The sequence below is a fragment of the Dermacentor silvarum genome, chromosome 1 (assembly GCF_013339745.2).
Source record: "Dermacentor silvarum isolate Dsil-2018 chromosome 1, BIME_Dsil_1.4, whole genome shotgun sequence".
Classification (NCBI taxonomy): domain Eukaryota; kingdom Metazoa; phylum Arthropoda; class Arachnida; order Ixodida; family Ixodidae; genus Dermacentor; species Dermacentor silvarum.
This window is the reverse complement of record NC_051154.1, coordinates 154,272,038-154,296,441: the sequence shown is the minus strand read 5'-3', so window position 1 is coordinate 154,296,441 and position 24,404 is coordinate 154,272,038. Positions and strand designations below refer to the sequence as shown.

The 24,404-nt window shown below is 44.3% G+C and overlaps 2 protein-coding genes across 5 annotated transcripts in view; both read left to right on the top strand.

Moving 5' to 3' along the window:
• The window catches only part of LOC119436262 (uncharacterized), a 694,308-nt gene that overhangs the window by 126,289 nt on the left and 543,615 nt on the right, over positions 1-24,404 (top strand). For 3 of the 4 annotated variants that reach the window (XM_049656511.1, XM_037703060.2, XM_037703059.2), the window contains exons 3-4: positions 15,681-15,861; positions 21,216-21,288. In XM_049656511.1, the coding sequence (XP_049512468.1) occupies positions 15,681-15,861; positions 21,216-21,288 (254 nt within the window). The remainder of the gene's footprint in view (positions 1-15,680; positions 15,862-21,215; positions 21,289-24,404) is intronic. The other variant, XM_049656518.1, reaches the window with a different exon arrangement.
• Positions 11,771-13,552, top strand: LOC119436265 (meiotic recombination protein DMC1/LIM15 homolog). Its single transcript, XM_037703065.2, has one exon. It carries the CDS (start codon positions 11,946-11,948, stop codon positions 13,080-13,082), a length of 1,137 nt encoding a protein of 378 aa, XP_037558993.1. The 5' UTR covers positions 11,771-11,945; the 3' UTR covers positions 13,083-13,552.

Below are 24,404 nucleotides of genomic sequence, written 5' to 3'. Positions count from 1 at the left end.
TATCCAGTGCTGCCAACTTATGAAGCCAGTTTTCCCCTAAATTGAATAAAGAAATTCTCTAGATATCCCTAGCTTTTTTAGGACACAGTGAACTTGTTCACTTTGCCAATATACTTTGCGTAGGCTTTGTTATGCAGATAGACTGCAATAGTATGGTTTAACTTAATGGCTAAGCTCGTTTTATTGCGATTGCAATTATACGAACACTCCAGGCGCATTTCTGCCGTCGCCTTCGGCGTCAATTCAATTCAATTGCGGGATTTTAAGTGCCAAACCACTACCTGATTATGAGGCACGCCGTAGTGGCGGACTCCAGAATAATTTGGACCACCTGGGGTTCTTTAACGTGCACCTAAATTGAAGTACACGGGTATTTTCGCATTTCGCCCCCATCGAAATGCGGCCGCTTTTACCGGGATTTGATTCCCGCGATCTTGTGCTTAGCAGCCCAACACCATAGCTACTAAGCAACCACGGCGGGTGGTTGCTTAGTGGCTATGGTTGTTAGTGGCGCCCTTCCTCCTTAGCGGGGAGGAAGCGCGCCGTTTTCCGTTGCGCACAAGGCTACGGGGGGAGGAACGGGATGGGGGGCGCGTTTTACACCGGCGGCTGCTGCGTAAGGCGTGGCCGCCCTATCTTGAAAGTCATCTGCGTCGGGGACAAAGTCCGCCGTGCGCTGTTTTCGCAGCTTAGTTCGCGTTGATGCGAGACGCAGCACGAAAGTCAATTCGCTCGCTGCTGCCGCCGCGCTTCCTCACCCCAGTGTTTTGACAGCGAGTTTCCGGGGTCATTGAGTGAGATGTGTTCATGTTAACTTGTGCGCGCGTGACACCATGCTTGTTAATTTAGTTCGTAAGCCTATGTTTACAAGTTTATACGGACGATAAAACTACTACCCTTACTTCGTGTAGCTGTCAACTGATTTGCTATCGCAATCGATGCTTCGCCTTTCGCGCGAAACTGCGACTTTTTTTTATAAATTAAACTAATGAAGGAGCTGCGCTCAAGCTTAAATGATGTTGCAGTGCAAGTTCTTGCAGTACAACAGTTTTTCTTTCCTTCATAAATTTTCCTAAACAAGACCTAACATCTTCAGATCTATGGACGTTTCCCTAGCTTTGGCAGCACTGTGCCTATCGCTCAATTCACCATACGATGTCGCTGTTTTTTTCGTCACACAGTCCACCACGTCACGACAAATGTAGTGCATTTCTGAAGAAAATTCGATGTCGCTGTTCTTTATCGCAGTGGTCCATCGCAGAAAACTTTGTCCACTTCCGCAACGAGAAAAACGCCGCCGGCGATGCCGAAGCCTACCCCTCCCCCTAAAATGTTATTATCAGAGTTCTGTTAGCAGCATCATTTGAGGTTCCAGCTGAGTTTTTTTTTTCTTTGTTTCTTTGTTTGTTTGTTTCTTTCTTTCTTTCTTTCTTTCTCTTTTATTTGAGACAATTTCGTACAAATTGGCTCAGGAGGCACAACAAAAGGCCCGGTGAGAGCCTGACTAGGTTGTGCCACCCTGACAGCGTAAGCAGCAAATCTTATTTAGATTACACATCATAGATTGCACATCAACAATCTTATTTAGATTACACATCATAGGCCGACCCAGATACAATAACATCAATGAAAATACAGTGAGATATGCAGTTCCTTTTTGGAACGAGAATCAAAACCTAATACATATGCACACGCACAATGGAATAAATCTACATAATACACAATGAAATACAACATAATACACAAGATAAATACCAAGAACTGGCTCAGGGGCTAAGACCTCACACCTGCTCAAATAGTAATAGGGCTTTAAATTGCTTTTTGAATTGAACTGGAGAAACTCTAGAATTAATTAGATTTAATATCTCAGTTGCCTCTATCTTTTCAATTAAATTTTTATTGTGCCTAAAAGCTTACTGCATCATTGTTGACGCGGACGTGCACGGCTTTTAATTCATACTTTCGCTTTATTTCTGCAAATCTTGACAATAGGAGGTCAAGCGCATTAGAAGCATCAGCGGTGGCTACCTCATCCGTATTTTTTCACTTCAATTTTTTTATTTCCGCTGTGAACAACATAAACAGACACAATATGTTTAAATATATACACAGGACCAAGTTTATTATATTTTTTAAGAGGAGGAGGAGGTGGCCAACTAACAATTATATCCAATGGCATGGAAAGCCTATGCCTAGACAACGAGTAAGATGTATGTTCACCTCGCTTCAAATTGCGGTGCGTGTTTTTCTGACCCTGACAAAAAGAAAAATAAAAAAAAGAAAACCTGCAGACTTCATTGACCCCTCCGGCAGTCTTTTATCAATGGCGTGTGAAATGCACATGAATGATAGGTGTGCTTCTCTTTCAATGATAGGTACTGCTTCTCTTTCCAGTAGGCAATGCTAACAGCTTATGAAAAAAAAAATAAAGCTCTCCTAATAATTTACAACATTTATCAGGGATGGGAACATCGGCACTTACGTGCGGAGGCCATACATGTATTTAATTCACTCAGTAACCGAAATGAGGCCAACCCGGATTCACTCGAAATCAGAATCAATAGAAGTCATGTGCAGCAGCGCTTATTCTCGGACTCACAGAAAAAAAAAATATCGTGGAAGGGGACTGTCTGTGAAATTTAACTGTCTCCTATTATGAGGTGTTGTAAATACTCATATATATATATATATATATATATATATATAATATGGGGTTCGGAAAGCTGGTCGGACCCGGGAAAGTGAAAACTTTCCCGTATGGTTGCGGACTAAATTACTGCACATGTTCACGGAAATAAATGCACACGTACACGAAGCGTGGGCCCGCACCAACACAGCATGACTGGCGCAGCCACCATTCCGCCAACCACGCGTCATATCTGCACGTGCGCCTGTGACGTAGCATGGAAAATGTCCTCGACTAGAGTTGCGGAGTAGCAACTCCGGAGTATGAATGATTCCGTGATCCTTCCACATTTTGAAACACCCGGAATGGGATGATGACACCAGGTCGGGACTCGGGCAGATGAAATATGGGGATGAAATGAAAGCCCGAGATTCCGGAAGGGAGTTGGAATGGAATGTGCACATTTCCTGGAGCGTTAGATCTTGATTGTCGGCGTGATTACAAAATTCATAAAATTAACAATTATGAATTTAACAATTTAACTAGACTTCGCCAATTTATTACATTTCTCAATTTATACTCAATGCCGGCTCTCTCAGTATCTGCCCCCCTCTCCCCCTCAATTTACCGGGGGAGGGTGGCGGTACAAGCAAGTGTTGTCACACTTCGATTCATGTCAGGTATCATAGAGTGATTCTTGGTCGTATGGGTTGGGGCGGGGGGGGGGGGGGGGGGAGGTGAAAGGTCGGGCGATGCACCAAGAAAATTTCCTGGCTACGCCACCACGGGGGTGAATCTTCCTATACCTCCCATTGGTCCTCCTATTCGCAACTCAAATGAACTGCAGGGGGCGCTGCGAAAACTGACCGCGTCTGGCAAACTGTGCAACATGGCGGCTATACGGAGGTCCCCCGTCGCCACAACCGCTGTGTTGGATGTACAGTACACTGTAGTTTGATGATTTTCGTGCAGTGTGATGCCGGTTTGCGCTGTTTTGTGGAAGGAAAGCGAGTAGCTTACGCCGGCCAAATCATTTTAGCCGATCTGAGAGAGGCACAGTGGGTAATGAGGCTGAAGTGGTCGCACGGTGTGTGCAAACATCTGGCGTGACAGCGGACCCGCACGAAATTCTGATTCTTGAACCCATTGGTCGTGGAACCGAAGTGCTCGTGCACTGTTGGATGGCCGGAAAAGTACAAGCACGTTTCTGCTGCTTTGAGTCACTGTTAAGGCGTGGATAGATAGTCCGGTGTTTCGAGCGTGCGAGAGAGCGGCCGGCGAAGTTGGATACGTCACGCTGGCCTCGCCAGGATTGCCGAAATATTACAACCTGCTCAGTTTGGTACGTTTAACATGGCCCGCAGCAGCGCACCGACTTGCTCGATCAGCTGTTGCCGCTGTAAATGTAGATAAATGCGCAGCCGGCGCGCACTTTCTCATTGTTGTTGCCACATTTTCGTTCGGCGAAGGCGCAAACTCTGCACGCTCTTTTCAGTTCAGAGAGCAAGCGAACCTAAAATCAAGCTTTGCACTTTATCGCCAGCATGCACTACGAATCTGTGGCGAACCATTTTTTCTCTTGTAGAGAACAAAACGATAAATAAGAAACTGAAAGATCTGCTTACTACAATAAAAACACATTTGCACACCGTGTACATGTATGGCTTGTGCTGCGTGGCCTGACCATGATTGATTACTCCCCGCTGTCTACGAACATGTCGCTTATGGCTGCTGTGTACTAATGAAATAAAACAAATGTATCTGTGTAAATTAATGTTAACTAAGCTACTGCATTATGAATCTAATTAATTTTTCATGTTATTCTATAATTTACGTAGCCTGCACTTTAAGTGGCCAATACTGTGTTCGCCTCTGAACTGCCAATTTCCTTCAGACACTGATAAGATATACAATTGCTTTGATAATTACGCATTTTCAAATGAGCGCCTACTAATTTGCACTAGTTACACGGGTAGCGTGTCCAGGTCGCAAGGAAGGCGTACCGCTATGCCATCCCATAGTTATTTTACACGCTGGCGCGTACATGTGTTTACATAGAACGATTTACCGACGTTACCCGGGAGTATCTGAAACTCCGATGTAACGATTTTCGCTGATGTACCATACTCGGTAGTTCCACGTTGTGCGCCGCATGTATCCGATATAACAGCTTTAATGAAGGAAAGCTTGAGTACCGCGGCGACATTTGCATCATAATCTGCATTACCACGCCGGCTATCACATGAAACTGCATGTTGCAGCAATACGCTGAACGTTATCACGATGACAGTAACAACCTCAACGCAAACTTCCTGAAGTTCGCTATAGCGCTTTACTGCAATCATAGTACAAGCAACAGTATCGCGTTCTCTTCACACAAACAACAAACCGAAACTCGGCTGAAAAAAAAAAAAGAACTTTCTCGAGCAAGACGTTGCGAACATAACAATTGCCGTTGTCGCAGCTTATGATAAGATTCGCAATCCATGTGGCTCTTCGACGCCGCAAAACTGCAAAGCGCAGCAAAATTCCACGGCCGTGCGGAGTTTCGTTGATGGTGACGCGCACCCGATCGCAGTGCGAAGGCTACGGACGGAGCGTCTGCTCCGACGCTCCGACCTCCGTACGAGGTTTCCGGCGCACGCCGCTAGGTGTCGCATGAATTGCTGGAGTCGCGAGCAGACGCTCAGTCGACGCTAGCGCCAAGGCGCACTTCAGTTAGGCCCTAGCGGATAGATGACGGTACTATTTACTAGTACTATGGTGGCGAAAAAAAAGAAAGAAAAGCGGCGCGATTTTTTTTTAGCCTCCCTCTTTCGCTATAGCACTTTTTTTCTTTTTTTATGATAACGTTGTTCCGCTCTTTTCTTCTTTCCCTCTTGACTTTCCTATTCCTCCTCGCATGCCTCGCCTCACCCTCCCTTCATGCCACGCGCAATGCTCTTTTTTTTTATTTCTTTAGCTGTCCGCGGCGCTTTTCTTTTTTTTTTTTTTTCTTGTCGCGGGCATTATCAGATGCACTGCCGGACGGAAGCGCTAAAGTCCTTTTAGGAAGCGCGCGCTCCGCGCTCCCCTCCTGTCCGGCCGCGCCATTCGTGCTGCGTGCTTGTGCGCAGTGGATTCTTTTTGCGTTTTCATGCACGCAGTCCCGTTCATTATTAGTATCAAGCAAGCCTGTGCCCAAATTATATTACAAATAATTACACTTACAGCACAACAGTTCTTTGGACTCAGTTTATTGTGTTCGTTTGCGAAAACCAGAATTGGAAAAGACACGTGCAACACACTATAGTATGCAACAAAACGCGGATGGTGTTCCATGTACGCACATGTAAAAAACGTTTATTGTAATTGCTCTAATGACCAATGCGCAGAATAGCTTCTCACGGCCTGCTTCTCGCTCGGTCCATAAAATCCACCTCCGTGAAGTGCGCCGAGCATATTCTGCGGTTGTTGACCCTGTCTCTGAGCAAAACCATGAGGTCCATCCTTCCAGCGTAGGTTAAAAACGCTTCCATCCTAAAGAACAGTACAGATCATAAATTATAGCATCGCAGTTGGAACATACAAAACTGAGCTCGTTTCGCGTCGCGGCACAGTACTAGTTAATTGTGATATGTCAACCTTAATTCTCAGAAACGCATTTTTAAACGATGGCGACCAATTAGCTAGAAATAAGTGCAAAGCGCACACCTATACACACGTGTTCCTTGCGATACGCACAGGTGGTACTATATTTATCAGGAGCTGTATGTTCGCTGCTTGTTGACATAACGATTTACTGCATCGTTGTGGTGTTTTCAAATCAGCCAACTGTTACCTCACCACCGGACAGCCATGTACGACTGCGCACAATTACTATCACAAATAAAAACCGGGAAGTAAACAGCACAGTGATCACCTGTTGTCTTTAGGGATGCGGTAGAATTTCACGTCGCATGGCTAACTTCGTCTTGATGTGTTCGTACACCACTGAACCACACACGAACAGCGACAGTTGCGAGACATGGCGGAAAAAAAGCCGACAAACGTGCAACGGTAGGTTACCACATGGACCACACTGCTAGCACGGAAGGCGAAAAACTGACCGTATAATGCCAGAAAAACAAATTTCTGCCGTTTTGGCCGTTATCAGCCCGGCCGACGACGAGCGCGGGCCGCGCCATCCGCGCCGCCGATAGTTGAAGGCGAGAGAGAAACGACAAAGTTGAGAGCGGGTTGACAAGAAAAAAAAAAAAAAAAGGAAAAGCGATTTTGGTTCCGCATCCATCTCATGGATGGCGCTGCAATTCGCGCTCGAAACTCGGATCGGCGAGTTGCTTCACAGGGAGGGGGCCGAGGCCGTCCTGGTAAAGCGAATAGCTGGCGAGCTACAAGAAGAACGGGAAAAGCGGGCCGTGCTGGAAGAGCGGGTGGAGGCGCTAATGGCACAGGCGGCGCGTAATCCCGGGTCAGCTCAGGCGGGCGGCGGGGACAGCGCGGAGACTCAGGCAGAGGCATGCCATGAGAGCAGGGAGGGACGCCTAGGGGCCGTTGAACAGCAGGCGAGAGCCGGCGGCAACACGGCGGTTCCACAACTCTACAGCGAGGTAGTGCGGCAGGCTTCGGGTGGGAAGGGACGAACGGCAGGGAGCACATCGTCACGTGTCAGTGGCGCACGGCGGGTGGAGAACCAGCTAGCGCGAACTGGAGGACGACAATCGCAGGCGGGAGGCAAACGTGTAGAGCGAAGGGTCCTAGTGGTGGGGGACTCCAACGTAGCTAGGGTTAAGGAGGGCGTCCTTACAACAGTGAAGGCAGACGGGCGGGTGAGGGTGGAGGCCCAGTCAGGGAAGTGCATGGTTGACGCAATGGCAAAAGCTCAGAAGGTGGTATCGGACAACCTCGAGCAGTGAACATCTGGTCGTTATCCATGCTGGTCTCAACGATGTGCTGAAGGGAAGGAGCCAGAACCTAAACGGACAGTTAGAGGTTGGGTTGCGTAAACTCAGAGAAACCTCTGCGAATGTGCATGTGACCATATGCACAATCCCACATGTCCGGGGCCAGGCTAGCGGGATGGAATGGAGGGTGCTTGAGGCTAACCGGGTCATTAGGGGTCTGAGCAGACCACTTGGGTACGGCATAATGGAAGTAAACCGAGAAGTGTACGAGTCTGGCTCCCACCCTTTTACACAGGATGGCATTCACTACAGTGGTGCCACGGGCAGGAGCGTAGGTAGTAGGATAGGGCGCCAAGCTACGGCTTTTTTGGGGGGACCCAGAGCCCTAAGACCACCAGTGTAGACGAAGACGGACCCAGAGAGGCTCCAAGATTCAAGAAACGTAGAATCGGTAGAAGAAATAGACGTAAGCACCAGGGGCAAGGTCATTCTGACATAGGGTACATTAACATGCAAGGTGGCAGGAATAGGCTGAAGTGGGAGGAGATAGACGAGCAACTAAGGCAAGAAAAGCTGATGGTATACGGGTTTGTGGAGACACATCTTAGGGACATGGAGCAACCTCCCTGTAATCCTGACTATGCATGGGAATATTGCAATAGAACAGAGGGCAGCAGAAAAGGGGGTGGAATTGGTGCATTCATTCATAAAAGTATGAACTGGCAAAGGGTCAAACAGGAATGCAAGGAGCATTTATGGCTAAAAGGGAAAGTTGCAGGAGAGCAGACACTCCTTGGCTTTGTATACCTGTGGACAGGAGCAAATGCCAAAGAGGAAAACAAAAAAATGCTGGAATGCATATCAAGTGACATTAATGAGCTAGGAGAAGGGTGCGAGATTATTATACTAGGAGATATGAACGCACACATAGAAGACATGGACGGGTACACAGACTCAACAGGCAACATGATGCTGGATATGTGTGAAATGCATGACTTAGTTGTATGCCACAGTACTGAGAAGTGTGAAGGGCACATAACATGGGAGGTAGGGAGCCTGCAGTCGACGATAGATTATGCACTAATGTCACATAGGATACACGATAGGCTAAATGTAATGAGCATAGATGAATATGGCTCCAGAAGTCTAGGTAGTGATCACAAACGTATTAAGGTGAGTTTTAGAAGGGAAATGAAAGTAGGTAGGAGGCAAGATGAACAACCAGGTGGGATATTTTACTCGGAAAAGCAGCTTGAAATAGCAACCCAGCAAATTGAGGAAGTAATTTCAGAGAATACAAAAACAGAATGGACATATGCAAATTTAACAGGACTATTTGAGCTAGAGCTTACTAAGGTACGAGTCAGGACAAAAGGGAACAGAAGACGTAAACCCAAGAGCTGGTGGGATGAGGAGGTTAAGAAGGCCATAGAGAAACGTCAGGAAGCATCCAGGGAACACAGATATTCAAAGCAGAGGGGTGAACCAGAAGCTGATGTAGGCAGAAAATGGAATAACTTCTTAAACTGTAGAAGGGAAGCATCCAATTTGATCAATGAGAAGATCAGAAGAAAGGGGAGCCAATGGTTGTCAGAAGTAAACAAAAAGGATAGAAAAGCAGCGAAGAAATTTTGGAAACATCTCAACTCCTTGAGTAATAAGACTAGCCTAGAGCAGAGGTATATAGTTACAGCTCAAGGTGTTCGACTAGAGGGAGATGAGACAATGGAACATATAAGAACAATGATGACAGAAAAATTTAAAGAACGAAACATAGCATGTGCTAAATCAGGTGAGGATGGACTAGTCAGTGCAGTGGCTCCACTGGCACAAAGCGAGTGGGAACGGGCAGAGAAGAGGGTTCCTAGTAGCACGTCGACAGGCCCTGATGGCATCCCAATTATGTTGATAAAGACATTGGGCCCAAAATCTAAGAAAGCATTAAGAGAGGCAGTGAGCAAAATGATAATGGACGGTAAAGCCCCCGACGGGTGGAGACTGAGCAGGATGAGCATGATATATAAGGGAAAGGGGGACAAAGCCGACATAAACAACTACCGTCCCATAACAGTGACGTCAGTGGTTTACAGGGTGGTGATGCAGATTATAAAGGACAGACTGCAGGCATGGGTGGAGAGCGAGGAGGTGCTGGGGGAACTACAAAATGGGTTCCGAAAACAAAGAAGGTTAGAAGATAATCTGTTCTCATTGACACAGTGTATTGAAATAGCAGAAAAGGAACACAGGCCCCTATGGCTTGCCTTTCTGGATATCAAGGGAGCCTATGACAGTGTAATCCAAAAGGATTTGTGGGACATACTGGGCACTCTAGAGGTGGAAGATGGAGTAAGAAATCTTTTAAAAGATATCTATAAAAGTAACAAGGTGCTTATAAAATGGGAAAACAAGGTATCTGGGCCTATAGAGATACAGCAGGGGCTTAGGCAGGGGTGCCCTCTGTCACCTCTGTTGTTTATGCTGTATTTACAAGGATTAGAGAAAAAATTAGAGAGGAGCGGACTTGGCTTCAACCTTTCCTATTTCAAGCAAGGAGAATGGATTAAACAGTCATTACCAGGACTGATGTATGCAGATGACATTGTACTTATGGCTGACAGCAAGGAAGACTTGCAGAGATTAATGGACATCTGTGGTAAAGAGGGAGATAGCTTAGGTTTTAAGTTTAGTAAAGAAAAATCGGCAGTCATGACTTTTAATGATAATCAGGGCAGCGAGCATAGGATATAGGAGGTTACGCTGGAGGTGGTGGATAAGTACAAATATCTTGGAGTGTGGATAAACAATGGGGCTGAGTACCTAACGGAACATGAAAAATATGTGATGGCTAAAGGTAGCAGAAATGCAGCTGTGATGAAAAATAGGGCACTGTGGAATTACAATAGGTACGAAGTGGTGAGAGGGATTTGGAAAGGGGTGATGGTCCCTAGTTTGACTTTCGGCAATGCGGTCCTGTGCATGAGATCAGAGGTTCGAGCAAGGTTGGAAGTTAAGCAGCGAGGGGTAGGTAGACTGGCTCTGGGAGCACACGGAAATACGCCAAATCAGGGGGTACAGGGTGACATGGGATGGACGTCATTCGAGGGCAGGGAAGCCAGCAGCAAGATAGAATTTGAGGAGCGATTGAAAGAAATGGCAGAAAAGCGGTGGGCAAGGAGAGTTTTCAGTTATTTGTACATGAGGAATGTTGATACAAAATGGAGGAAGCTGACCAGAAAACTGTCAATCAAATATTTGGACTGCAGGAGGGGTGCAAACCAGGAAACAGCGGTTAAGAAAAAAGGTTAAGGAAACAGAGAGGGGTCTGTGGAAAACAGGGATGCAGACGAAACCAGCACTGGGAACATACCGAACTTTCAAGCAAGAAATTGCCAAAGAAAATATCTACGATAATTCTAGGGGAAGCTCTTTGTTGTTTGAAGCCAGGACGGGAGTATTGCGGACTAAGATGTACCGATTCAAGTACCAAGGTATAGACACGTTGTGCTGTGCGTGTGGAGAAGAAGAGGAAATGGCTGAACACCTCATACTTTTCTGTAAAGGGCTTAACCCTACAGTGCAAGGCAACGGGGCTGATTTTTTCAAAGCATTGGGGTTTAGGGACAGTGAAGGCAAAACAGACTTTAAGCGGGTAGAAATAACCAAACAGAGGTTATCTGATTGGTGGATAAAATCAAGGCAGGGGTGAAATTTCACCCACCACAAAGTACAAAATATGTTAATAGTCATGGCTAGGTGGCGTATGCCACCGCCCGGTTACAGTACACTGTAGCCCGGTTTAAAGGGTTCAGCCTCATCCAGCGGAGTTTCTGGGGCCTGACGCCACTGCGAAGAATGAAAGGGTCGTAGTACGCGCAGTACGAGTACGGCCAGGTACTGCCACGCAGCGTGCTCAGCATTTACCTTGACATTGCGTGGCGCTGCTTCTAACTTAGGGTGGAACCATGGTGGAACTGTGATATTTTTCATGAAACGCCAACGAGATCCCCGAACTCCCCACTTGCCATGGCTGGCTGAAGCGCATCGAAGCTCTTCTAATGCATTTCGGCTGTCTATGACGGCTGGAAACATCAGTGGCGCGTTGTAGTTCGCGATTAAAATAAAAGTGAGCTCGACCGCTTCTTTTTTTATATCTGTTTAACTGTAACCCCACCACCACCCACCACGCCTCCTCTTACGTGTCATTTGTTCGCTTCTGGCGCTCCGATTTTACTAGTCGGGCAACATGGATGCCCGCCATATTTGCGTGCTCGAAATGGTGACAGTTCTGTCGTCTGCAAAAAGGTAATTACAGTTTGCTTATGTATTAAATTCACTTGATTATTTTATATGTTTTATGTAAGCACATAAAAATTCAGCGAAGGAGACTGCATCTCGAAGTTTCAGGCAACAAGCCTGATATTTTTGTTTTCGTCTGTATGTGTACTGTAACTCGTTGGTCGTTCGCGCAGTCTTCGCACGGAACTTCGAGCCTCACAGTTGTGGTCGTTATTTGTCCTATTAACGTTGTTCATTTGAGCCGAAGTTCTACAATGTGTGATCAAGTTGTTGAGGAAGCTTTAGGCCAAGTGACTGACGATGATGAATTCTTCCAAGACATCGACATTTTGCAAAACCATGGCATCAATGTCGCCGATATCAAGAAGCTCAAGACAGCCGGCATCTGCACAATTAAGGGCGTGCAGATGACCACTCGGAAGAAGCTGTGCGGAATCAAAGGTATCTCCGAAGCAAAAGTGGACAAAATCAAAGAGATAGTGGCCAAAGTAGCAGATGGAGCAAGTTTCCTGACAGCGCTTGAAGTCAGTGAGAAACGGCGCTACGTGTTCAGAATCTCTACAGGAAGTAAAGAGCTCGACAAGTTGATGGGCGGCGGAGTCGAAAGCATGGCGATTACAGAAGTGTTTGGCGAGTTCCGCACTGGGAAAACTCAGCTGTCTCACACACTCTGCGTCACCTGCCAGCTGCCAGGCGAGAATGGCTACACCGGAGGGAAGGCAATCTTTATCGACACCGAGAATACTTTCCGTCCTGACCGCCTGCGCAGCATCGCCGATCGGTTCGACCTTGACCATTCAGCCATGCTAGAGAACGTTCTTTACGCACGCGCCTTCACAAGTGAACACCAGATGGAAATGCTGGACCAAGTAGCAGCAAAGTTTCATGAAGAGGCAGGCGTTTACAAGTTGCTCGTAATCGACTCGATCATGGCTCTTTTTCGAGTTGATTTCAGCGGTCGTGGCGAACTGGCCGACAGGCAACAAAAACTGGCGCAAATGCTGTCCAAGCTTCAGAAGATCTCAGAAGAATATAATGTGGCCATATTCATCACCAATCAGATGACTGCTGATCCAGGAGCAGCCATGAGTTTTCAGGCAGATCCCAAGAAACCAATTGGAGGACATATCTTGGCACATGCTTCAACAACCCGCATAGCACTGCGCAAAGGTCGTGGTGAATCACGTATTGCAAAAATCTATGACAGCCCAGATCAACCAGAGAATGAGGCAACATTTGCTATTACGCCTGGTGGCATAGCAGATGTCTCTGAGTAGAACACTGCTCAAGTACTGTTTGTTGACACACGTAGATGTCCAATGCAGTTCTTTATTTTTATTTATTTATTTATTTTACTGGGAAAAGTTTCCATAGTTGCCTGTGGCTAAATAAAATTTATGCATGTTTCTTTATCACTTGTGGTTGTTTTATTTGAGAGGTGTGCTGTTTCAAAACTGTACGCTATTGTTTCCACTTTGACTACAGTTAGCAGTGTAACCACAATGGCTACACTGAACTGTCACAGTTTAGGATGGAATGAGAAATGCATATAGTTGATAGTTCTAGTTGATATAGTTCTATGGCCAGTAGCGAAACTGTTAGTGGAACACTTTGTGCACTAACACAGAGTATGATTTTAATTACAGTGCTCAAGTAATGGCATAGCTTATTTTAACTTGCAATGTGCAATGGTCAGGGCACAGACTCTGCAGAAAGTGTTTATGATGATGCTTTAATCTCCAGTAACCACTGACCTTTTTCTAGGTTGGTGTTTAAATAGCAGTGACAGGCCTTCTGGTGCTTACGGCAAGGCTGGGATTTTGAGGTGTCTTGGCACCACTTTCTAGTGCAGGTTAAGGACAGGTTGGGTGCAGTACCTGCAAACCAAAAATACAATGAACATAGTGCAAAACACTTTCTAGTGTATTGTTTATTTTGTGCGTATGTGTTTCCTGCTCTGTGCACTTCAGTATTTTGCGTTCTCCAGTGTTGCGTCGAGGGGAAGATCCAGGGTAGCCGCAAGGGAGCGACCCTCCTCAAAGCATACAGAGAACCAGGAGGTGGTTCTCTGTATGCACCCCCCCCTCTCCCCCTGTGGAGAGGGGGGTGTGCACTAAATGCTCAGTACTGTCATTGCTGATGTGCTTGCATGTCTCGGTGGGGGGGCTGGGCCCCGAAGGCCCTCCCCCTCAAAATCCGCTAGTGGTTATGTCAGTGTAGCATTTGTAGGGACCATACTAATGCACTTCTTCCAGATACATTATTCTGCAAGAATAATCTTGCCACCATTTTTTTTTCTAGGGCTTGTGAAGCATTGTGGTAGTGTGTACGGCCAAGAACCTTTTATTTTGTAGACTTAACATTTTGAATTTCTAGCCTATTGCAAACTTTCGAGAGAATTCAAAAGTACTATATTTTCTGAGCTGCTAGCACATGATATGCCACTGCAGTGAAATGTGATATAAATTGGGAATTGTTCACGATAGGACACACTGTTCAAGATTTTTAAAATTTATCAAAATAGGTCCTCACAAAAATTGAAATATGTTGATTGCACAGTATGCAACTAAGCTCTAAAAAGCTAATGTAGACTGGTCACTAAACTTAGATTTAAGCCAGAGATCTTATACCTATAGTATGTAACCCGCCGTGGTTGCTCAGTGGCTATGGTGTTGGGCTGCTGAGCACGAGGTCGCGGGATAGAATCCCGGCAACGGCGGCCGCATTTCGATGGCGGCGAAATGCGAAAACACTCATGTACTTAGATTTAGGTGCACGTTAAAGAACCCCAGGTGGTCCAAATTTCCGGAGTCGCCCACTATGGCGTGCCTCATAATCAAATCATGGTTTTGGCATGTAAAACCCCATAATTTTTTTTTTATACCTATAGTATGTATTCATCTCTCTGCAAAGATCCACTGCTACATATGTTCCTTGGGTGGCCCATCCTTGGCACAACACTTCAGTGGATGTTGATCACTGAAACTATTTCAAGAGATGCATGCTGTTGAAGCTGTTTCATACCACGCTGCTTACTGCTTCTAACTCTTGACTGCAGAGCTTAGTTGAACAGTAAATAGTTCTTGACAGCAGTGAAGACAACTGTTTTTTTCACTGTCCATGTTTTTGTTATAGTTTTGATAGCTACATCACCTTAAAACGTCCTTAATAATTATCAAACATTTCTGAAGAAAAGAAATATAGTGATAAAATTCTTACTTTAGGCTTGTTAAACAATACGAAATTTGTTCTTCAGTTGTGTAAATGATCTGATACTGATTGTATTGTTTTGAATGTTATTATGTTTGTGGAGACAATCATTCACACTGTAAAACAGTTGCAATGGGTTTCCAGTGCATTTTATTTGTATTCTCTCATAGAGCAGTAGTTATTCGTATGTTAGATCCTGTTTCACTATATAATCAGGAAGGTAGTATGCATGATGGCATCTTACAGTTGAGAAGACATAAAATCTTTCTTTTAGAACTGGCACAGCATTCATAAAATCTGAAGTTGAATTGTTGCTCATTCAGTGCTTACATAAAAAAAAAAAGACACCTGGCAGTGTCTCTAGTTGTTGTGGCTCATTAGTGCAGCGGCAAACAAGCAAATGCTGCCCCTGCACCCTGTCTTTATACACTAAGGACTTCTTCAGCCCCTGGACTTCCAATTTAGGCGAATCACACTGCAAGCCAAAGTAACTAAACTGGCACAAACGTGCACAGAGTGGCAGTCTGTACCTGTATATGTGTAGTGTATACAAAGACTGTATGGTTTATTGTCTTTAACTTTGAACCATGCATGCTGTCACCCTTATATATCTGTGCAAGAAGATCAATCTTTATTTCCCTTTTTCTTTTTTGGTCAAACTCAAGCCCTGGCTCGTCTGAAGGGCAGACGGAAGCGTTGGTATGTCTTTGACCAACACAGCTGCTGTTTGCATTCCTACAAGAATGACTTGGATGCTGCAGCAAGAAAGCCTCCATTATTCAGCATCGACCTCCGTAATGCTGCCATTTCTTTCCTAGTGGATGAGGAAAACTGCTTTGTCATTCAGTGAGTGACTTTCCTTTGTACTTCATTTCCAAGGTTGCATAACAACAGGAAAGGGGAGTTCTTGAGGCTCAGTGTGGGGAACTTGAAAGACGCTGAATCGTGACAAGATTGAGTTAGCAGGGCTTGACTTTTTACCTTCAGTTTATTGAAAGGTAGTGTTCTAAGTTGTTGCTAACCAGTGTGGCATGTCTGGAAGCTACAGGGAATGCCTCATGTTGAAAACACATTTGAAAGGAAGAGTTGGCTTAAGCTCTACAGAGCCCACTGGATAGTGGGCCTTATAGTCTAACCAAAAAGGCTGAGTCTATTCAAATGCATTTGTGAACAAAAGGCATGTACCAGCCAGCATTTTGCTGCAGCTTTTCTTTAGATTCTTAAGTACAGCTGGATGTGCAGGTGGCACTGAGCTTTATGAAGAACTTGCAGCTTAAAGTAGTAGTGACAGAAAATGTTTGTCTCGTTTTTTCTTTCTTTTCTTCTTTAATGGATAGTTGTTGACCACTTGATTATGGTACGAAGCCTCAATTCTTCTAAAGCACAACAAATGGCTAATTAAATTTTTTAATTATCAAGTGTGGTGCAGGTTTAGGTCTCCTTGTTTCGTCAGGAAAATTGGGAGGTTGCGTGGTATCATAAACCACTGATGCACGTCATTTAGCTCAGTGCAATGGTTACAGGCTACACCATGACCGTGTCACTGAAAGCTGCGTTTATTATCCACTTGATGGGATAGTGGGGGAGAGAAGCACTCCGTGTTCCCAGAGAAGTGGCTACAAAGGATCATGGGAAGTATTCTTGGACAGTCGCTTTCGGCGATATCCCTTTCAGTGCACGCTTTTGGCTGGTTGAGCAAAACCAGATGAGCTGATTGGCTAGTTGAGCACTACGTCACGCGAAAGCTATAGTATCGGCGAAAGTGATCGTCCGAGAATATGTGCCCTGGCTTATCCATTGTTAAATGGAGAGAAGCATAGAGTTAGGAAGAAAAAAATTGTCTATCCGGTAACCAACATGGTCATGGTGCTGCTTGCAAGCACTGTACTGGCTGTTTGACATGCACGTCAGCACTTTGCAATGTACCATGTGACCGATACCCCCCATTTTTAATATGTAACAAGGAGTCCTGCTTCAAGCCTGAAGCCATGCAGCATTAGTATGTGTTTTGAACTTGGTCACAATTAAAAGATTACATAATTAGTGGTTTGTTGCATGCGTGAGGAATTGATTGATGGGGTTTAACGTTCAACATCAACGCACAGGCTATGGGAGATTCTATAGGGGAAGGCTCTGAGTTAATTTTAATCACTCTTGGGTTCTTTAATGTGCAATTAAAGCACAGTACATGAGCATTTTCGCATTGAACTCCCAATCGGAATGTGGCCGTAGCAGCTGGGTACCAAACTCGTTACTTTGTGTTTAGCAGCAGAACACCATAGCTACTGAACCACCATTGCGAGTGCATGCTCGAGGAATTGAGGTCTCATGCCATAATTACTGTGTTGGTATAGCTATGTATTAAAACCAAGAAAGTATGACACAATGTTCTTGTGCCAATAATCTCCTAACTTACCTAAATAAAATTAGGTTGGCTTCAATGTGGTTAAAGTTAAGTATGAACCAAATTCCAGTGCGAGTCAACTTTTGTAGTTAATGATCATTTGTGTTCATGTGCAATGAGTAGTGCAATATAAACGAACGTAATAGCTATGACATAGACAGTTGCTGTTCCATTTACATTTATTGGTGTTATTTTTTTGGTTCCAGGACATGGTACACACAAATATAGCAGTCTCTGCATTGTAAAGGAGGCTTTATCTCTGACTCACTCTGGTTTTAATGTTGATTTTGTGTAGAGTAGAACTTTCTGACTTCCTTCAACTCAGTCACATTTACAAAAGTAATATCACTTGTGGGAAATATTGGGAACCTCTTATTTCAGAGACTTAATCACTTTCTACTTTAATGGCTGAAAATGACAAATCATGATAATTTTGCAAGACCAAGGTTGTAGCATTACAGCACAATAAAAAGTCTGGGTAAATATTCTTTAATTTATAATTGTATTTCATGTAGTGTTTATGATCTACTACACTACATTGTACTCAACACTGTTATGTTAAGCAAGTTTAAAAAGTTTAAAGGGTGACTAAAGAGCAACACTAACTCCTATATCCTCAAACAATCCTTGACTCAAACCTCTTTCTCCATTCCACGGAGTTGAGCACAGCATCACCTCTTAACTGAAGAAGATGCTGCACTTCTCAAGAAATGCCGGGAAGTGTCAGTGAAGTGCAGTGACCGCTTCTGGTCAAGGGGCGGTGCTGCCGCACAGTTTCTTGAGTCAAGGTGGAGTGTTGAGTGAAGTGACAATCCAGAATACGGCTGTAAGTTAGTTTAATCTGGTGAAGCATCTTCTCCACACTTGGGTTGTATTTATTAGATGGAAATAGTTAGATTATTAGCGGAGAAAAAGGAGAACAGTTTCTCTTTTTGAATTTCACACCCCAACTGCAACTCCGGTGTGTTAGTATAATGTCACGATGTCAAAGTATATTTGTACGTCTGCATTGTTTTTATTCAGAAAGAGCCCTCAGAACTCACTCGGTTGAGCTCTTGATTCTTTTAGGATACAATACAATCCTTGTTTACCGATAAACTATTAACTATTCCCAAGCAGACACTGTCCAAATCTCATGCGACAAAGAGCTAGCAAGGGAACTTAAAGCCTATCTTTCGTTTTTGCGTATTTTATGGCCTACTATGATTCTGCTTTGGCAAACTGATCTTGCTGGAGCTTCGAAAGGTATGAGTCACCAAATCAGCTTAATATTCCTTTTTAGTGTCCCTATAAGAGTTCATAACATAATATTTTACTTGCAGAAAACTTCAAGGTGCCAATTTTAGTTACAGTTGAGATAATAAAAAATGTGCAGTGTGTATCAGCGACAATTTTCTCTGATTATTAAAGGTCATGTTTTGAGGCAAGATGAAAATTATTACTGCCTGGGATTTCTAGCAGTTGCAGATATCATAAATTGGGTGCAATAATTACCACTAAAGTTATCATCATCACCATCCTCTTTTATTCAATAGAACGGATCATATAGAACTGTGTGCAAACATGTGGATCCCTAGCCAACAGCTAGTTGGGAGCCATTCAATATGGTATACATTGTAAAAAAATACAAACACGGCGTAAAGTGGGTATTCTGAATTGATTTCTTTAGTACACATATTTTAACTCTGATTTGAAGCTGGTTAGTGTTGAAGGCATGTCCACTTCGTACAAGCCTTGAGGCTACCACCAGCTTTTAGATATGCATCCCCAAAATCTGGCATGAAATACATTAGTGTTCCTCATAGCTTCGTCTTGCACTGTGTAAGGAATGCTCTTCAGGAAAATAATCACAATGCCAATACATTTTGCCACAAGTCTGGGGATGCATACTGTCTCAAAATTAGTACTAGTTTGAGACAGTATGCCTCGAGCACTGACACGCTTCAGTTCCACAGTTGGGACATGTGCACCAAAGTTAGTAACTACAAGTTAATATGAATTTTGACTAACTAAAAAACATATTAGCAACACAAATTATAATGATGCCTCTGTATGAATCTTAGCATGCAAAAATTATCGTGTTTTGAATCCCTTATACAGTGTAGACCGCTTATAACGTAAGTCACCGGAGTCTTGAATATTCGCACTATAACAGTACCGCACTATAACCAAAACAACTACTTTATTACGATAATAGACACTCCAGGCGCATTTCTGTCATCACTGTCACCGTGCTCTAGGTTCTGTATTCGCTCACTAAATAAATTAACAAGCACGGTGTCACGTGCGCACAAGCAAACATGAACACCTCTCGCTCTTTGAACGCGGAAACGAACTGTCAAAACGCTTGAGTGACTAAGCGCGGCGAGCGAATTGAACTTCGTGCTATCATGCCTCTCGCTTCAACGCGACCTATAAGCGGCAAAAACACGGCGCGTGACGGACTTTCCCCGTCGCAGATTGCTGTCAAGATAGGGCCAAGGCGATCGAATCGCCGAAGTGGATCGTCGCAGATTACGTCCTGCTTCGGTCCACTGAAACCGTTCCGCATTGCTTTGCTGGCGAAAATCCTCTCCTTCTGTTTGCGCCAGTCCCGAACGCAAGTTTCGGATTCTTCGAACGCCCGTGATGCGGCCCGATTTCCGTCCGTCTCCGCACACTTGATCACTTTCCTTTTAAATGCGGCATCATGATGAACTCGGTACTTCATGCTGATAGAGTGGATGCAGAGAAGGTGAAGACAGACGGTAGACTATTGCCCAAGCACGTGTACTGCAGCACATGGAAGAAGCTACGGTACCTAAGCTCGATGCACGTGCGAGGCGGCCATTTTGAAATGTCGACGGCTATATGGTAACGCAGATTTAGGGTCGTACCCGATTCTAATGCGTACGCAATTTTTGGACCTGTTTTATCGGAAAAAAAGTGCACGTTGGATTCGAGTAAATATGGTATTTGTGGCTTGAGGGGTGCGTTTGCCGTCTAGGTTCACTGCTGAATTTCCAGGCAGCCGCACTATAAGCGGTATTTCGTGTCCCGCAACTGCACTATAAGCGATATGCGTATACATAGAGTGCTATGGGAAAATTAACGGGAGTCTGAAAAGACCGTATTATATCCGGTCCTGCACTATAAGCGGTTACGTTATAAGTGGTCTATACTGTATATGGTAATCAGAAACAGTCGTTGTTGAAAGAACACGTATGGTTGACTAGAACAAGCATGCACAATACCACCATAGGCCATCTTACCTAGGGCTATCATGTACTGTCGTAAGAATAAGATGTTGCATGCTCTTCGGAGCATAGGGGCAGCTGGCGCTATATTTACAGAGTCAGCTACACTATGCCTAAGTCAGCAAGGCGCTCCACAACATTCCTCTGTAGCACCAATGCGATGAGCATATCAATGAAAGGGAGAAGAGTTTTACTGCTTTTGCCTTCTGCAACCTGGATGGTGCCTCAAAATTGCAAAGAGTCTTCTTGGCGAATGTAAAAAAAAAAAAAAGTACAAGCAAACTGTGTTTGTACACACTCTTTGCAAAAATGACTACACTGCCATTAGTCGGGCAAACTGCCATACAGAAAGTCTAGCTTTACATTTATGATAAAGCTCTATTATTGAGCAGCTAGTGCATGGCTTTTTTCACAAGCACCACCTCGTGGCAGCCTTAATAAATCATCCATATCTTACTAAGGATTGGATGGGTGCACCTGTGCCGGGGTCTTGCTTATCATTTTTGGTCTTGCAGCTTAATGATAGCTTTTTGTTTTTTCATTATCTCTCTCTTGCTAAGCTCTGGAGCCAAGGAGTATGTCTTTGTGGCTGGAAACCATGAGTCAATGATGGCATGGGTCATGGCCCTACAGGTATTTACATTTTTTTTCTCTCAGCATTGCAGCATAGAAAATTGTGTTGGTGCTTTTGCTATATGTAGTCTCACTCTTACTGTGTCTGTGAGTCTGTGTTCTTAAATAAAAAAAAATTTAAAATTTTTTCTGCTAAGTAGCAAGGAAGTCAATGCAGTAAGTTGAGTTCCAGATGCAGGCAACTTGTGAGGCAACACCCAATCACAAGATGTGGTTTTCTTGGACAATAGCTCACAGCAAACAAGTGACTGAAAAGGTTAGCAGTAATTAGTTTCACCAAATGTTTAAATTATAATTAGTGGCCGTGCAAATGTTGATGCTGCCTCATGCAAATTAATGGCACATCCTATATTGGGCACTTCACATACTGTTTCTGCTGGCATATGTGCATAAAAGCTTTTTTTTTTATCCTTTAATTTTTTTTTTTTTTTAGTGCTTAGGTTTTAAGCACAGTAGACTAAGACAAACGCAAGGGGGCCTTGGAAATCAGTTTATCAGAAGTGCAGCTTGAGAGCGGCTGGCTGAACTTGTAAGAAACTAAACAAAGCTCGCCATACTTATCACCTTACCAGAGAATTGAACTGAACACAGTTTATCTTAACACGATCACTGCAGCCTGGGACATGGGTGGGTCACGGCACTTATTCCCCCTGTGTGGCCGTGCAGGGCGTTTTTGCAGCGTGCAAGTGACGTCTTTCCTAGAAATCAATGGATAGAAAAAATTCCTTGTTGCTTCTGATCTGACGCGTCTGGCACCATCTCTCTGCACCTTGAGGAAGTTTCAAAGCAGTACAGCTACCTGGTTACTCACCGGTTGGCCACGACGCACCAATGGATTATTACCAGTTACTCAGCGGTGACTCAGAAGGGTTTGGGTGCGAGCTAGTTGGTACAAATCATTCATTTTAAAACAGCATCAAAAAACACGGACAAGGGAGAACACGGGACGAGCACTGACTGCCAACATCTTTATTGAAGCCTGCGCAAATATATACTATTCGCAACGTGCAGAAAGAGAGAAAAAAGAAGAAAGGGAAGGCAAGTCGTCGTCTGTCAACTCTTGCTGCGCATGCATCAAAAACATAAAACTATACACATGTAACAATACACATAGTGGACACAGGCCAAACTGATGAACTTCTAAGGAACTTAAGTTCCTTATCACAAAGAGCTTTAGAAAAGGCACTTACACAAGTGGCTCCTAACTGACACATTGAAAAGGCCTCAAAAGATTCCCCCGACCATCTGATCGCTGTACCTTCTCAACACACGTGTGTCATTTATGAGGGGGGAACAGCCACACTTTGCACAATGAACAGCAAGATTACTATGAGTCTTAATCTTGACACAGTACGTATGCTCACGCAAACGCTCATTAAGACAATGTCCTGTTTGCCCTATGTAAGTGCAACCTGTGGGTCACCACGCACTGGAATTGAGACAACAAGAAGTGCTGTAGCAGTAGAGGTGTTAAAGAGAACTGACAGCAAGTTCTAGCTCTTTAATGCCTTGTAACTGATCCCTGGCACATAGGGTGTCGCCTAGGTTGCCTTACACTGATGCACTTGCCAAGATAGAAGGAAAATGAATGCGAATGTCATGAGAGAAACAGGGTAAAGTGTGACATGCAATAAATCTTAGAGGGACAGCTGGTTGCATCAGGAAGGAAACCAGCAGTGCAGGCTGTTGTAAGTATTGATAAAATATTGATGGCTTGGATTTTTAACTTTCTCTGAATTTACTGGTTGCTTCTTTTCTCTCTATCTTTTTTTTTAAGACCAGTTTCTTCTGGTAACATGTGGCTTTGATCCTTGCTTTGTTGATTTTGTTACTTAGTTGGCACCGCAAACCTGCTCACTAAGACTTAAGGGGACCCTGAAATTATTTTGACATTTTTGTATTAATGTAACTGATGTGATGGGTAAGATTCTTGTGCACATAGCAGCTTACCATCCCTTACGTTTCTCATATGACCTTACCTCCCTGCTGATAACAGTGCCACATGTTCTTGCCCACTTCTGCCCATCTTACCTAGATGGGTGACTGATGGCACACAGGCTAGAAGTGTAATTGGCTTCTCATGCAATGTCATCTACATAACTTTTAACACGACAGTGCAGAAATTTTATTCTTTATACTATTGTAATATCTTGTGTAATATGTTGCCTTTAAAAAACAAGAAAAGAAAGGAAAAAGAAGCATGCTATTCTTCAGAGTGCAGATATATTTCTGGGGGAGATCAAGGGTTATGTGCTGAAGCATGGGGAATCTATGTTTGTATGTATGTATGTTAAGCTTGGAAAAAGGGGACTTGCCTGTATGTGGAGCAGATGTGTGCAAAGAATGAACACAGGCTGGAAGACTTCTGCACTGCATACGAGTTTTTCATTGTAGCCACCATCGCTAGAACTCAAATAACTTGTTGGAGAGATGAGCTTGAGATTAAAGATGCTTGATACACTTATCTAATCAAACCAGAAGTACACAAATTTCCATCACAAGATGATGTAGTGCCTAGTAGGTGACCTGAAGTCATGGCCATGCAGAACAGACTCTGAGGAGTGGCTGCAGCTTGAGATTTTAATCACTTACAATTGATTTGATGAGCATTCTGTGATAAATTTTTTGTGAGAAACCATTGCTTAAGCAACATTCTCTAGATCTAAATCATTCTTGTAAGGTTGAAAGAAATTCTCTAAAGGGTCTTTAAAGGGGCCCTGAACCACCCCTCGAGCTTGGTGAAATAACATAGTCCGTGGGTAGCATACGCTGCTGTGAACATCTCAGCCAAGTTTTGCTCTTGTACGCAGTGCGTGGAGCTCCCAAGCGGATCGTTAAGTCACCTTTCTCTCAAACGATCTTGTTTCAACAGAAGCCATGATCTTCGTTCTTTTCTGTGTGCTTTATTTCGTAATGAAGCACATTCCAATATGCCGCTGCTATTGGTCACCGCGGCTGCCGTGGGGTGCTGCCCCGAGTCCACTGGCTAAACGCACTGCGGCTTGCTGAGGACAACTGCTTTTGGCTTACGTTTAGTGCATCATAGGCAACAAAATCGGAAGTCGTGGCGTCTATGTTAATATCGAAAATGAAGTTTGAACTGCGTACCACGGTGA

Excerpts from the sequence above, each read along its gene's own strand:
- LOC119436265 (XM_037703065.2), top strand. The coding sequence starts at position 11,946 with ATGTGTACTGTAACTCGTTGGTCGTTCGCGCAGTCTTCGCACGGAACT.